General features: G+C 40.6%; 1 protein-coding gene across 1 annotated transcript in view; it reads right to left on the bottom strand.

Annotated features, from left to right (window-relative positions):
- Positions 1-16909, bottom strand: part of DSC2 (desmocollin 2) — a 42263-nt gene that overhangs the window by 7696 nt on the left and 17658 nt on the right. Inside the window, exons 4-13 of the mRNA XM_089675698.1 lie at positions 16634-16750; positions 15368-15523; positions 14125-14269; positions 12709-12875; positions 10520-10654; positions 10120-10305; positions 8190-8449; positions 7576-7715; positions 5462-5689; positions 4180-4410 (exon numbers count right to left, since the gene is read on the bottom strand). Coding sequence (XP_089531824.1) covers positions 4180-4410; positions 5462-5689; positions 7576-7715; positions 8190-8449; positions 10120-10305; positions 10520-10654; positions 12709-12875; positions 14125-14269; positions 15368-15523; positions 16634-16750 — 1765 coding nt within the window. The remainder of the gene's footprint in view (positions 1-4179; positions 4411-5461; positions 5690-7575; positions 7716-8189; positions 8450-10119; positions 10306-10519; positions 10655-12708; positions 12876-14124; positions 14270-15367; positions 15524-16633; positions 16751-16909) is intronic.

Genomic DNA, 16909 nt, shown 5'->3' with positions numbered 1-16909 from the left:
GGACGTCATATGACGTCCTCCCAGAACGCGCTCTCCTGCGCGCCCCAGGGGGCGCGCACCCGGCGATCTCCGTGATTGCTGTGTCCTACGGACACAGCTGATCACGTGATGTGGTAAAAGGCCAATCACAGCGGCCTTTTACCACGTGATCAGCGGTGTCCAATGACACGCTGATCACAGGGAAATGCAAGTGCCGGTTCTCGGCTGCACTTTCCTCACGCTGTCAGATCGTGAGGAAAGTACTGCCGAGAACCGGCAGTTGTCAGAGCGGGGATCGGCACCGATCATCAGGGCACTGATGATCAGTGCCCTGATGATCGGTGCCCAGCAGTGACACCCGCAAGTTCTGCCCAGCAGTGCGCCCACTAGCTCCGCCCACCCGTGCCCAGCAGTGCCCCCACCTGTGCCACTCTGCAGTGCCACCTACCTGTGCCCAGAAGTGCCACCCACCTGTGCCCACCAGTGCCACCCACCTGTGCCCACCAGTGCCACCCACCTGTGCCCACCAGTGCCACCCACCTGTGCCCACCAGTGCCACCCACCTGTGCCCACCCACCAGTGCAGCCCAGCAGTGCTGCCAGTCAGTGCCACCAGTCAGTGCCCAGGGGTTGTGCCAGTCAGTGCCGCCAGTCAGTGCCCAGCAGTGATGCCAGTCAGTGCCGTCTATCAGTACCCATAATCAGTGTCACCTATCAGTGCCGCCTATCAGTGCTGCATATCAGTGCCGCCTATCCGTGCCACCTCATTAGTACTGCCTATCAGTGCCGCCTATCAGTGCCCATCAGTGGTGCCTCATCAACGCACATCAGTGAAGGAGAAAAAATACCTGTTTGCAAAAAATTTGAAAAAAAAAAAAGTTTTTGTTTCTTTTATAAAATTTTTCACTTTTTTTATTTATAGCGCAAAAAGTAAAGCGCCCAGTGGCGATTAAATACCACCAAAAGAAAGCTCTATTTGTGAGAAAAAAATTATGGGTACAAATTTGCATGACCGCACAATTGTCAAAGTGCGGCAGCGCTGAAAGCTGAAAATTGGCCTGGTAAGGAAGGGGGTATAAGTGCCTGGTAGGCAAGTGGTTAACCTACCAGCATGTCTTTGGATTGTGGGAGGAAACCAGAGTACCCAGAGGAAAACCACGCAAACACAGGGAGAACATGCAAACTCCAGGCAGGTGGTGCTGTGGTTGGGATTTGAACCAATGACCCTAGTACTGCCAGGTGGAAGTGCTAACCACCTAGCCACTGTGTTGCCCGTCTTAACCCCATGCCTGTAAATCTTAATCCAAATGTATCCAATTCATTTTTTGTATAATGTTCTGCATCACTATCATGAACAGGTGAGTAATGGCAAAAATAATGATCATCTACATATGAACAGAAATTATACCCCTTCAGCCAGTCACATTTATGTATGAATATTCAAATCAATAAAAAATCCAGGTTTATATTAAATTGAAAATATGGTGGCTGAATAGGAGAGCCACAAATTCCAGATCATAGCTAATTTTATGATCATTACGTGAACAAGTGTCGATACAAGGAGATAGAAACAATCAGTCCATACAGACTTTCTATGCCCAAGTTATAGGAAGCGGTTTTATAATAAGCAGTCTGTTGAACAGTGTGTGAAGCTTGAATGGCGCTGCTCCAAAGCCAGATTCATAGAAAACGATCACCACACTGGCATAGCAATAAAGGGAGCAGCATCTTAGGTCCGTTCCAGTTTCTAGAGTAAGGTAAAGGGGGAGCGGATGCCGCTCAGAACCAGCCCCAGGAGTCCGCCACGTTGAGTGTGTAGAGTGGTCTCAGCACCGCGCTAGAAAAACTGACACATTTCACCCCATCCATTGAGGCTTAGCCTCTGTGACTAAGTCCCTGATGCGTAGGGAGAAATGCGTCAGTGGATGTGGTTGGTGCGGTGCTGAGGCCACTCTACACACATGGTGGATTCCTGGGGCTGGTTCTGAGCAGCATCCACTCCCCCTTACCTTACTCTAGCCTGTTGAACTGTTACAAATTCAGAAGAGGAGCCCAGATTTTGCTGAAGGCACTAGTGCAAATGTACACAGACTCATGTTCACCACTGTACCTAGCATTTCTAGATTTTTGGGGGATTTTTATTTATTTCTTTGCTTCTTAAAAATGGACAGTTAAGTCAACAACTTCTTTTCTAGTTTCGAATAGAGTTGGGAAGAATGAGATCTTGTGAGTTTTTGTTATTTTGGACTATTAGAAAGATTTGTCCTCACTTCTTGTACTACCGACAACAGTTTCCTCAGACAGGAAGTGAAGTAAAATATTCAAAAAGGAGCAAACACTAAAATTTGATAGACGTTCTAGCCTTTCCATACTCTACTAAAGAGAATAATTTTTACTTGTTTGATACTGTTGGAAAATGTATCAAAGGCAGGAAGACTGACAGGGATGAGTTTAGCTTTTTGAAAAATAAATTCATGGATCAGTACATTGAAGGAGTGATGGCTGCACACCCAATCTATTTGTTTCATGGGAATGGAGAGGAGCTTGGGAGCAAGAACAGCAGCAGTAGCTGAAAGCATCAGTAAAACTTCACTTAGCAATAGTTTTCTTTCAGCCCCTCAATTCCTGTCTGGTAAAATGATTTCAGCAGGACAGGTAACTCGTGTAAATCTCTCCAGCTGTAAAAACCTGATGGGAAGCTGTAGCCTTTCCCTACTCATCAAAACCTATGAAAATGTTTTTGGCTGGACATAAACGTTAGCATACTAAACTTGAACATAATAGGTCAATAAATGCAAGAGACAGGGGCAATGGGTAAAGATGGCTATAAATGGCCCAATAAACAAGTCATGCTTATTATGGTACAGGGTGATTTTAAAGCCATGGGTGTGGAACAGATAAAACTAGAAAAGCTACGATTTCTGGGGAAATTGTGTGAAGTGTTCTTGCCTCCACCTGTAGTCTACAACTCACACTCTAGCTTTTGTCACTCTGCTGCCTGCTCACACACCTGGGTTCCTATGGCAACTCACTCTACAGCAAGGGCAGAGAAGAGCGGTTAAAAACAAACTGCTCCAACTTGCTCACTTCACTGGCAGTTGCCATTTTCAAATGGCTGTAGTTTAAAAATTGTAAATCCTACACCGAAGAGCTTTATATTGTGGGAATCACAAGACCCAGACCTACATTTGTATGCATAGTATGTCTCTAAAATATTAAAAATGAAGGCACAGTCGCAGTTTAGAAATTGCCCTTCAAATTTGAGGTGGCTAGAGTGGAGTTTCAATGAATGTCAATGGGCGGTGTGAGTTGCAAACAAATGGTCATATTGTGAAAACTATCAGGGCTATGGCTTAGTCAGACATTTTTAGTGGCAGCAGGGATAGCTGAACGTTTTGATATAAGATTTGTGTAGGTGGGCTTGAAAACGAGGGAGTGATGGCAGTTTAGAAATCATGTCCTGATTTTTCAGCTCACACTCTAGCTTTTGTCAGTTCCCACTCTAGTTTTGAACATTCCGCCATTCATTCCTATGGGACCAATTTCACCACAAAAACGCTGATATTTTGTGAACCATTCGGCAAAATGTTCCACAAAGTAATTGCACACCAATCGGGGACAATCCGCACGTTTTGGTATATTACAGTCTATGTAGTGTAAAAACTGGGAGGAGTTAGGGCGGTAAATTTGGCTATAATAAGAATATGTATGTGAGATAACAGTAAGTGGTCTTGCCATGCAAGAACACCTAAATACATGCAGTGCATATTATGCCGACTACATATCACAGCAGGTCCCAGCATTGGAGTGAAAGCGGATGAGATTATCTTCCCATATGTAGGTAGTCTATGCTCACTTCCTAGTACATTTTAATAGAAAATTAAGCGGACAAAAAATAAATAAAAATAAAAAAAAAAAAAAACACCAAACAATCTAATATTCTAAAATGGATGCCTATCACCAGAAGACAACATAACAAAAAATTAGTTAGTGGTCAATCTCATTTAACACATATCGAATGTGGCTTGATGCACAACATATCAGAATACTAGTGTATGCGCTATGGCTATATAATATCAGATAGGCATTGTCTCAGTATAACAGTACATTTCCTTAATAGGTGATGCAAATTGATGATCCTGACCGTAGTTTTTTTTGTAGTAGGAGATATATTAGAGGAGTAATTAAAAAACATACTTACAGAGAAGTAAAGCAAACAGCAGTGCTGACAGAACCATTACAAGAATAGCCAGCCCTCCAAGTGCATGATTTGAGTTAGTACGTGGCGAAACACAGTTCTGACCATCAGGACAGTTACACACTGAAATTCGCACGTTCTCGATTGTGGCACGACCTAATTGATCAAGTATCTTTACTGGCACAACATACTCTCCAACATCATTACCAGCATTTTCAATTCTAATCGTATTATCTGTAATAGAACACATTTTTTTTCTTTAGAGCTAGAAAAAATTAATACACAAAATTAAACAACATTTGCAGTGACCATTTAGTTAGGACAATCTAGGGAGTGCACAGCTTCACCACTTAAATGTTTCAGTGACCCAAGCAAAATGATTTAATATAGTTAAAAAATGTGTAAAGTCTTGTCACAAGCACAGTTTAAATAGGTACCATGTCTCAGTGTATGTGTATCATGACCAAGTAAAATGGCATTTTTACATGAGGCAGACACCTAAACAGCATTTTGCTTTCACTTCATTAGATGGATTGAAGCAAACAAATTTACAGTTATACCAAGCTAGGTGAGCATTCACTTTGCATAGTGAACAGCCTATACCATTTTAGTAAATCCACTCCAATGATTCATTATGTAATCTTTTGCAACATAGGGAACTGGCCTAAAATCCTAATTTACATTTGCTAGCAGTTGCCCTTTCAGTCTACTGCAGACTTATTATGTCAATAGTGAGAAAGAGGTGCCTAAACCTTTATGCAATAAAGTGAACTAAAAAAAATAAAATAAAAAACTAAATAAAATAGAAATAATAAATTATGTAAGCAGCAAGGAAGGCGCCTCTAAGTGCAGTATGCAGCAGTTTATTGGATTAGAAAAGGTTAAAAGCACTTACGAAATAGCAATCAGATAAAGGCTCATCAGGTGTAATGCCAAAAAGCACACTAAGCCGACCAGTGGTAGGAAGTGTGGTGGAACACACAGGCAAGATGTCCATCGTAATTCCAGGAGAGGCGTGGAACGCACACGCAGGACGTGATGTCAAGGGGGCAATAATGCCGAAATGCAATTTCCACGGTTTGAAGGAATGTCTGTGCATGCTCCAAAACAGCATTTTGGCATTACCGCCCCCTTCACATCATGTCCCGCATGTGTGTTCCCCAGGGAGATTTAGCACACATATGGGAACCAGATCACCAGTAAGGTAGGTCAACACGGGTCTCAATTAATCTAAGCAAAAGCTGAATGCAGGTTTAGTTTACAGTACATATTCAAATTCACATACCATTTTCTTGGATAAGGCGCCACTGATTCTGAACCCTTGGGTCTACGCTGCTGTCGAATTGAAATCTGTATGGAAATTTGTTGACACTGCCATCCCTGTCAATTGCGTTAAAGTTGTCATATGTTCTACCGTTTGTGCAAACACTGCCGGAAATCCTTGACAGGCCTACTGAATGTTCATCAAGATCCATAAGGTTTATCACAAGAGTACAGGTGCCAGACTTTCCAGCTGGTTAATAAAAGTGAGAGAAAGCTTTATATTAATTTATATACATATATATACACACACACACACACACACACACACACACACACACACACATTATTGGAATCCTAACGGTTTAAAATACAAGCAAAACAAAAAAAATGCTGCTTTGACATTCAACATTACGGGGCAGATTTATAAAGCAGGTAATCTGACATTCATTGCAAGTGATTCTTCCAGGTGCATAAGTTTTAAAAGAAAATGAATGATATACCACCAGTCAATTTCACTCTATAAATATGGTCCAAATGTTAGGTGTACAGTTTATTTTTAGGGTCAAAGTAAATGTTAAAGGTATAACATCATTCTGCTCAGTATACGTATATATGTGTCCTCGCCAGCAACCAGTTATACCAGGGTCCTGGCAGTTATTGTTTTTTTGAGCCAGCAAACCACTTTAAAACAGCTTTTAAGAGTGATACAATTGGCTTTACAGCCATGCAATTACTCTTTTCCAGTGCTCGGAAGGAACCCCATGCCGCCCCCCATTCCCACCCTTCTCAGTTCCACCAGGGAGCCTGGGCCACTGTAGGCAGTCAGGTCAGTTGCTCACAAAAGAGATGTAGGAAGACTACGACAATAGAGGTTGTTAGTACAATGTTGGCCTAACTTCATAACTACAGTTTCAGTATTTTTGCGACTTCAGTTAGACTATGAGGATACTTTAGAGCAGGGGTCTCCAAACTGTGGGCAGCAGGTCAAATGTGGCCCTTTGCTTGCCTTTATCTGGCCCTTGGTTGGTCATCCCTCCCACCGACACCAGTGATGGGGTGCCATTCCTCCCACCGACACCAGTGATGGGGTGCCATTCCTCCCACCGACACCAGTGATGGGGTGCCATTCCTCCCACCGACACCAGTGATGGGGTGCCATTCCTCCCACCAATTATTTTTTTTTATTTTTTTCCCCTCTTACGGACCACCAAGCCTATGGCATTGTTTACTCCCACAAATGCCAGGGCATTTTCTTCTCCCACTGACCACAGTCTGGCCCACTTGAAGTAACTGCCCCTTTGTTGTTTCAACAGTTTGGCGACCCCTGCTTTAGAGTAAAAGACACTTAGGGGGCTGCATGTTTTACACGGTTCTTGGCCTTGAGAGCTGCAGAGATCCAAAATATTGCTTTACATGCTACAAAAATGCAACTAAATACCATCTTGATCTGCTTTTATTTGGTTTTCTAATTGTGGTTTCTTTGTGGGTCCAAATTTGTTTTCAAATTAGGGAAAGTCAGAAGCCGTTACTGCATCATAAAACTTGACCTAAGAATAGTTACAACAATTTCAAATAGTGTTAATTTTCAAGTTCAATTATCTAGACCAAAATTGGGACAACGTTTGGTCATAAACATCGATTAGAGAATTTAAAAAAGTTCTTTAATTCACTCCACCACCAAGTACTTACCTTTCCTTTGGCTCCCTACACTCCATGCAGCTGCTAAGAGCAAGGAAACGCAGCCCTATTGAAACTAAGTTGCTTTAGGTGGGGCTCCCATAGGGCCAAGGACTCCCCTTGTCTCCATGTGACAGTGCTGGGTGTTGCAGGAGCGAAGGAAAGAAAACAAAAAAAAAGTACTTTTTTGGGCAGCGGGCATTAAAGTGAACCTATTTTACGCTGTATTGCTTTTACAGCTCATTGGTAGTGATTTAGCCCACAACACCCGATTGAAACGCACTCTGCACCATTCAGGCCAGGACATGATGAATTGTGATTGGCCACTCTGGGTTATATCACCAAGTATTAGAATTCTTTGGGGACTGAGGCCTTCAATGCAACTTATTGACAGCTTACAAAAACACGAATTAATAAAATCAACACTTCACATGCAGCACAACTCAATTAAAGCCTTACATGCATCAGTTGCCAAAAATGTTATATTATACTTGTGATTTGGAACATCTTTGGATTCATAGTCCATAATTTGGGCAGTAGTAATTCGACCATTATCAGCCACACTGACCCAACCCAGTGGATCGGATAATTTTTGGTACCTGTGGAGAAGATTTAAATAGTATGTTAGTCCATTAAAAACCAAAACACAGTTCCCTAAAGTGAACCTGTGCTTTTCCATCCTGGGCAGCTCACTTAACGGATGCCCTCCCATGTTAGTTACTTTCTTGTTCCTGATGGGGGGGGGGAGTGAATGAAAGTTTATTTGAAGCTTATACAGGGAATGGGGCTTTTAACACTCCAGGTGAGAAAACTGGGCACCACGTAGCTAATCATCAAGCACCACTGCAGCGAAAGGCAATAAGTAACATGCTACTCGTTGCTGTAAATACTGGCTATTTCACAGCCAGCAAACAGGTAGACCTGGTAGAGCAGGGAAGGATGGGATGGGGGCAAGAAATAAAAAAAAAAAAAAAAAAAAAAGGTGGGGAATGCAACCATGTGTTTGGGGGAACGACAGTGGGCAAAGCTTTTCCTAAGTTAGTAAGTATATTAAGCGATTTATAGTCACATACCGTATGCCAGTAGAACTTTTAGTTTCAGGATCAATCGCTGTATATTCTGTAATTTGAGTACCAATGGTTTTATTTTCTTGAATAGTCACTTCTTTAATTTTTGGCTGACATTCAGGACCTTCATCGACATCTTTAACAATGACTGTGACTGGAACAGTAGCAACACCACTGGTTTTTGTCCCAGATTGTGTTATTAGGCTTACTTCATTAGCAACTGCAACTTGTAGTAGAAATCTTTTGTCTTCTTCATAATTTATTCCCTAAAAACAAATATACAAAAATGTCTTAATGTCTAAAGGTGAAAATTCCTAATGCCTGAATGCAGTTTTGCAATTTAGGTGTGTGCTAGTAAAATGGCACACATCACAACTGCTTATATCAATGTAAGAAAACCTGGCCTAAAGTTAAGCAAATTAAAAAACCCTCTACTCCTTGCGTTTGCAGTGATAATACATGTGTACATTTATTGTTGCACCCAAAGTAGGGTCAAGCAACAGTAGTGCAGCTTGACTCAAAGTTTCCTTTAACCTGACATTGCTCACTTGATGGACTAATTGTTTATGTAGGGATAACAACCGAAGGGCTAATTTGACTTCATGAAATAACACAGTAAGACGTTACTTAGGAGGGGAGGGGGGCCTTAGTAACACACATAGCCCGTTCATGCTATACTGCACCATTGTTTGTGAGAATAAGGCCAAAGTGTGCACAAACAAAGTTCTGAAATCCTAATAAGAGCGAGTATTTTTTCATTACATGCAGCCAACATATAAAACAAAGTGCTTTCAATGGTTTAACAGACCAAAATCTTCCAGCTCTATGAAGCTTTCTCTTCCAGAGTAAAAGATTAAAGTGGCTGTAAAGGCTCAATGTATTCCATTCTATGCATGAAGGTTAACCACCTGTGTGCAGCAGCCCCCCAATATTTACCTGAGCCCCCTCTCAGTCCAGCAATGTGCGTGAGAGCCTCAGCTGTCCTGGGTCTCTCCCTCCTCATTGGCTCCCACTACTGTCAATCACAGCCAGTGAGCCATTGAGGAGAAAACAGGGAGTGGGACCAAGCTGCATCTGTGTATGAATGGACACTCAGTAGGGGTTCAGGAGCAAGCCTGCTTGGGTGCCCCATAGCGAGTTTCTTGCTGTGGGGGCACTTGGCAGGAGGAAGGGGCCAGGAGCATAGGCAGGGGACCCAAGAAAGGGAGGATCGGGGCTGCTCTGTGCAAAACCACTGCACAGAGCAGGCACATATGACATCTTTGTCATGCAAAAGGAGGCATGCAGTGGCCTGTTGTGAGGCACCTACTTTGTACCAGATAATGGGAAGGGGAGAAAATGTGCTTCAGCACTAAACTGCATCAAAGTCAGTGTTTACTTACTGGATGTAAGCCAGGATCAAAATGATTTAGATCTTGCCCTTAAGCAGATGATTTATATTGGTTTGTTAGAGTGCTTACTGTGTAGGTTATGCAGTTCACCTATTTAAACTTCAAAGCACTCATATCCCTGGTGATAACCCAAAGCTCAAATCCAGCATAAAAAAACAAAAAAACAAAAATGCTGTAGCATTCTCCATTGTACAAAAACTTGATTTTTTTTTCGTGTGTTGTAAACATTTTCCATCACTTCCTATCCTGAATGGGGAGGAATGGAGAAGAAAAATCTTATTCTCCAATCGGGTACACTGATGGGAAAAACAAAAATTCTTTCTTGAAAAAAGGAAACATTTTGGGTGGAGTTGGGCTTTAATGGCTGCCTGAATTTAGAAAAGTAGAAAATGATTTCAACATGGTTTCAAAATGCTGTTAAACTACTTCACAATATGTCGAATTCCCTTTAGGAATGAGAAATCCAAATTCCCTTTAGGAACGAGAAATCCAAAAGCTAGCAAGTAAATAAATTAAAAAAACAGCCACATTCTTTCTGCACTTACCTTTACAACCCAAAGCAGCCCTTCATTTGTCTTTGGATCAGTAGTTATATTGAAAAAGCGCTTCTCGTTCCCTTGTGTGATTGTATACACAGCTCTCCAATTTGAAGTGTTGTATAAGTCATTGTCTGTTACAGGGATTCTCAGTATGACTATTCCACTTTCATTTTCATTCACTTCGGTCTGATACTAAAAAAATGATAGAAAGATTCATTACACTTGAAAAGCTATAAAGATTATTTAACTGTTTTTTAAAGGCAAGACCGTACAAAGAAACCTCTAGCCAACATCAACCGATGTCTGCTAGCATGGATTTGTGATTGTAAACAAATTCATTTGGATCGAATTGGATGAATCCTGACCAGTAAAAGTGTAAAGCTTAAAGGATGGAACACAAACTTACTGATTGCTGAGAGAAGACTGGTGCAAAATCATTCACATCAACAACGGTTATAGACATGGTGCCAGTGGAAGACAAACAACCTATGCTGCCACCCATATCACGCACTTCAAGTACAAGACTGTAGTGGTCCAATGTCTGCAAAGTTAAGCACATGCATGTATTGTTTACAGAAATGTCAATGAATAGAACAGTGCTTGATTAAAAGATTTATTTTGTATCTGTTGTCTAGTAGTTGCCGTTTTTACCCTTAACATTGAGCTTGAGTAAAATGAAAAACTTTTTTTTATATAGGACTGCATCCTTAAATATAAACTCCGGGCATAACAGGCATGTAAATAATGCAATTATATAGTCATTTAAATTTTAAAAATGGAGCAGTTTAGGTACCTGAAGTTGTTTTGAGATCAACCTCTAGCAACCCCCCTGTACAGCAACACTCAGACTGGGAGGGTGAGCACAGAATTACAAATTTGGCAAGAAACCGTTTTTAGGTCAACTGTTTTTAGATGACTTGAAGTTCAGCTTTATTCAATAGATAAACGCATATGAACATTGCATAGAAGTGTAGAGATATTGATAATCCAGTCCTATAAGTGTGAGCTCATACATCATCTTTTACAAACTAAATTAAAACTGAACAGAGTGGGAAGCCAATCTTCTACTGTTGTACATACAACCCATTTGAGTGCATTCACAAAATAACCTCCCGTCCCCTCCCCAAGCCAGAGCAGGTTACATGTCCTGTGACAATGCCTCAGCTTTTCCAAGCCCTCGCCCCAGGCAGTACAAAGTGGGTTGGAACTGTCAGTCAAGAATCTGATCCACCTGAAGGCATTGGTGGTTACAGCAGATCCTTGAGTGACAGCTGCATTCTGCACTACACAATTTCTTTCCTTGGTTGTCATTGTGCTCAGTACAGTGCAGTATACAGGCAAAGTACAAAGCTGTGAATCTTGTGTCCCAGTCTGATTATTCAGCTCCTGCTTGGCTGTTCAGCTCCTGCTCAACTGAGAATGTTCTGTAATGTGACCTGGATGTTCAAATGCCATTTTGGCTCAATGGCTGCTGTTAAGTCTTAACAGAACATTTGAGCTGTACACGCCTGTATGCTGTCCTGTGCTGAGCACAGTGACAGCCATGGAAAGAGATTGTGTTTAAGGCCTTATGCACAACGGGCATAAAAAAATGCTGCTTTTACAATTTTTTATTCTTTGGCATGTATAAGCAGTTCTAAGTAAATCTGTCCATGCACATTTGGGCATTTACAGGCATATTTGCAGAGGAGCATTTTCAGGCTGGAACACACACAATTACTTTTGCAAGGAGCTTTCTGGCAGAAAAACTGCTTGATGTACAAAAATGCAACGTTTAGGAGTGCTCAGCGTTTCCACGTGTACATTGATTATAAAAAAAAAAAAAATGACCAGAGGGAAATATTTTGGGAAAAAAAAATTTTAAAACAGCAAAGTGCCCACAAACGCTCCAACTCTTATGCAATCCAAGCCACGATGAGCATTTTATTCAGCTTTTTTCGTCAGAGGTTCTGGCATTTTTTTCAGCCACCTAGTATGTATGGACCCTGAAGCAAAGTACAACTGTCAGTCAAGGATCTGATCCAGCCACTGATGCCTTTGGGATGGATAAGATCCTTGACTGACAGTTCCAATCCACCTGCACTGCCTAGGGGGAGGGCCTGAAAAAGCTGAGGCAGCAAAGGACATGTGACCTGCTTAAGCTCAGCCCTGCACCCAGCTCAGGCGATGTTGCAGGAGAAAAAAAATTTGCATGACCACCGCTTTACAAGGGGGAAAAAAAAAAAAAAAGGTATTTAATAAATTATTAAAGAACATCCATTGTGTGTCAGCGACTGATCATGTGCCACATCAAGTAGAGGTGGGCACACTATTAGGGTATGGAAACACTTCAATACAAATTAAGATTTGCAAATAGTAACCAAGCACCATAAATCTGGCTTCTCTATGAAATGGTGAACACAAATTCAAATTTCCCATTTAGGTCTGGGATACATTCCTATAGCACCTGTGTATCAACCTGTCTGTCAGGGATAGAAGATTTAATAGGCCTGCCAGAAGTAGTAAGGAATTTTGGCCTCAATAACAGGTTGCAATCTGTATACCCTTGAAAATATTGGAGGAAAAAAAAAAAAAAAACACACCACACACACTTACCTCTCGATCAAGCTTGTTTGACAATGTAGTGACAATGCCATACTCTGCATTCACGGCAAAAAGTAGAGGTGATGGAGGAATTTGTCTAAGAAGATAATATCTTAGCAGGGTGTGCCGAGTTTTTGGCTCATCTCTGTCTGTAGCGTTTACTCTTCCCACAACAGTACCTTCAAATGAAAAAAATAAATAATATTAAGAGTGATCAAATAAAAAAATACTCGCTGTAATACCTTTACTACATAACAACTTAGATGAAAACAACTAGACGTCATAAAATACTTTCATTGAATAGAAAAATAAAAAGGCGCTAAAGAAAAAAAAAAAAGTGGAAAATAGGTTTCCTCCCACATTCCAAAGACCTGCTGGTAGGTTAATTGGCTCCTGTCTAAATTGTCCCTAGTATGTGTATGTATGAATGCAAGTTAGGGACCTTATATTGTATGCCCCTTGAGGGTTAGGGACTGATGTGAATGTACAATGTATATGTAAAGCGCTGTGTAAATTGACAGCGCTATACAAGTACCTGAAATAATTAAATTGTAGAGCTCAAGAACCAGACCAATATGGGAACAGGCACTGTAGTAAAAAGAGGGAAAGCTTCTTCAGAAAAGTCATGTGCCACTTTTTTTTACTTTTTGGAATCCTTGGATTTGTTCTTACGGAGCCAAAAACTAGGGCAAAAATGCTACCAACGTTAAAGCAAACATTTACTGAAAGATATTCAAGGTGCCACTGCCAACTTTTTTTTTTCCAAAAAAAATTGCCTACCAGTCAAGCTGCACCAATGATTAAAAACTGTCTAAGCCACAGACATGGAAGTATTAAGCATATCAGGGTATGAATTCACTTGCTGCACACTTAATTTGGGTCAGTGACTCAAAACTACCCAGGCAACTAGAATTTTCTAAAGGATGTGTCAGAAATGACAGCTTACATATTTCCATACAGTATATTCTTTAACCTAACTTAGTGTTACCTCTAAAATTATGCTTTTCCCTCAACCTGCCTTTACACTTACCCTGATGACACTAAAAGGAAAAAAAAAATATAACCCTCAACATTTAATCCTAACCTAAGATTTGAAACCGTAATCACCCAAAACCTATTTTACCAACACTGAATGCTATTCGTGTCACACTAAAGCAACCCTTTGATAGAGGGTTTCAATTTAGGCTAAGATATTTTCATTTGCTTTTTAATGCAAAATGAACCTCTGAATGACATTACAAAGTAATCTCATGTCACCAAGATTAAAAAGCGGTTGTTATGAGTCTTAAGATTTAAGGGCAACTGAAAACCATTCAGTACACAAAATGTCAAAAAGGAGTATGAGTGTCCACAATAGACAAGATTTTTCCCTTATATGATATATCAAAAGTAAAACCCTAAATTTGATGGCTACTATAAGTTGCTTACCAGATTTACTGTGCTCCAACACTTCAGCACAAAACACTGCTTCAGTAAACACTGGGGCATTATCATTGTCATCCCCTATGACAATGGGAAACGACAGAGGGGACTCTGGTGAATATCCATCTAATGTTGCTGCATAAACGGTTAGCTGAATGCAAGATATAAAAGTAGGAGTTATAAATGTCTTACAAAAGCTTTGACACAAAACAAATAGCGGAAAGTGAAGTAAAATACTTAAATTATGAGTAGTCACCATAACAAGTGTCTGTTTCTTCCCTGTTCTTGTTCTGGTGACAAGTCTCACAGAAGAGGAAGGGGGGAGAGGGGAGAGAGAGAGAAATTGTGTTCCAACTAGAGATTTCCCATCATGCTATGTAATGACAAAAGTGAGGGGGTACAGTGCCTTGAAAAGTATTCATAACCCTTGAAATTTTCTAAATTTTGTCATGTTACAACCAAAAACGTAAATGTATTTCACTGGAATTTTATGTGATAGACCAACACAAAGTGGCACATACTGTAATTGTGAAGTGGAATGAAAATGATTTCAAAATTTTTTACAAATAAATATGAAAAGTGTGGTGTGCAGTTGTATTCAGCCTCCCTGAGTCAATACTTTGTAGAACTAAAGACTTGCAATTCCAGCTGCAAGTCTTTTTGGGGATGTCTCTACCAGCTTTGCACATCTAGAGTGATATTTTTGCCCATTCTTCTTTGCAAAATAGCTCAAGCTCTGTCAGATTGGATGGAGAGCGTCTGAACAGCAATTTTCAAGTCTTGCCACAGATTCTCAATTGGATTTTTGACTGGGCCATTCTAAAACACATGAATATGCTTTGATCCAAACCATTCTATTGTAGCTCTGGCAGTATGTTTAAGGTTGTTGTCCTTCTGGAAGGTGAACCTCCGCCCCAGTCTCAAGTCTTTTGCAGACTAATAGACTTTCTTCTAGGATTGCCCTGTATTTGGCTCCATCCATCTTCCCGTCTCTATTACAAGGCACTGTAAGTCCCCAATAGAGATGCAGAGGGGCAATAAAACCTTCTCAAAAGGCTCTAAACCCTCCCTGTTCCATCTAAAAATAAAAATGTTTGGGCTGCAGTTGAGCTTTAAAATAGCAAAGAAAAAAAAAAAAATACACAAACATTCAATAGAATAGAATGCAGACAAGACAAGAGTGGTCAGTATGTGTTATACATTTATTCTACAAAATGGAAAAAAAAAAAAAAGAAAGAAACCTGCATACCGGAAAAGAAGGGTATTCTTCCCGATCCACTAAGCCATTGATGTACAAGTCTCCAGTTTTTGGATCCATCTGAAACAAACCTATTGGTGGCTGATCCACTCCTGGTCCCGAAATGGTGTAAATAATATCATATAGCACCTGAGTGTCAGACTGGAGCTGTATGTGGGGGAAAATACATATTATATTAAAAAGTCTCATTCTGTATTCTGTTATAATAAGAAAAAGGTTGTGGAATACATCTTGGAAATTAAACGTTATTGACAGTATATAAATGCTCCTGTCTGACCTTCTCTTACCCCACAACAGGTAATTCTATTGCATCAAACAAATCTTCTCCCTAAATGTGGCAGTGTGTATTACACCATATGGTTAGAGATGTGGACACCAGACTATGCATGGTCAAAAGCCACAGTTCAGGCATTTCCAAGAAACTGTACAGTTAATGCGATAGCATACAAATACATATTGGACTGTGAGCTTCCAACTTATGATATTTTGGGGAAGACTTTTTTTTCAGTTGCAGCATGACTGTTCTCCTGTTCACGAAGACAGCCCCATAAAGAAATGGTATATTGAGGCACTCATGTTGCCATCAGACAGTCCTGGCTTCTATCCTACTTAACATCTTTGGGATGAACTGAAATGTAGATGAGCCAAGAAGTTTCCTCCAACATCAGCACCTGACCTCACAAATGCCCTTTCGACTTAATGACCACAAGTTCTGAGAAACGTTTCCACAAAGTCATATTACGTTGGGAGCTGTCCTGGTTGCAAAAGAAAGGAAGGTTGGGGGGGTTTAGATTGGTTGTGATAATCATCTGTACACAATCTTTTAGGCCATATGTATATTTTTCCTTGGCAAAACACTCTTATTTGAGAAAAATCACATCATTTCCCACTGAAATGATGCAGCAGCTCATAAAATGTACAAACGTGAAACACAGCAAGCATCACATTTTCAACAGTAGGATATCCTCATCCCTATTATCCCTCACGAAATATTCCTGCCATTGATAGTTAAATATAAACCCACATATAAGCGGTCACAGATGGTTTCTTTCTTATGTGGTAGTGGCTTTAACACTTTCACCAATAACTGAAAAGTAAATGACAGGGATAACAGATTGTTTTAAGAAGCATTAAACCAAAACCTTGCTTACGGAGCCTCAGATACCTTTTGCAAAGCTTCACTGAACAGGTCTGCTAGTAAACCAAAAACTCTGAAGTCAAAATAGAGAGAAATATATACTGGGATACAAGCCCTACCCGTTCAAGATAACATGGAAATTTCCCTCTGTAGTTCTCATTATGTATGATGGGCAGAGGACTCCATCTCCTTTTTGTACGTCTTAGTAGTTCTCTGGTGTATCTTCCTTTGCCAGCCTAAAAATAAGATAAAAAGGAAAACCATGAGTATTTAGCAAAATACAAAAAACACAAGTAGAACAGTGTTAATATGGATTTTATTAGGTATTGGATTTTTGTTCCAATAAATCCATTCCGTGGGTGACCCCATCAGCAATGCCCAAGGCAGAAGAATTC

Source organism: Staurois parvus, unplaced genomic scaffold (assembly GCF_062004578.1).
Source record: "Staurois parvus isolate SC_StPar_1 unplaced genomic scaffold, SC_StPar_1.0 ptg000157l, whole genome shotgun sequence".
In the NCBI taxonomy this organism is placed as follows: domain Eukaryota; kingdom Metazoa; phylum Chordata; class Amphibia; order Anura; family Ranidae; genus Staurois; species Staurois parvus.
This window is presented reverse-complemented; position numbering and strand designations above follow the sequence as displayed.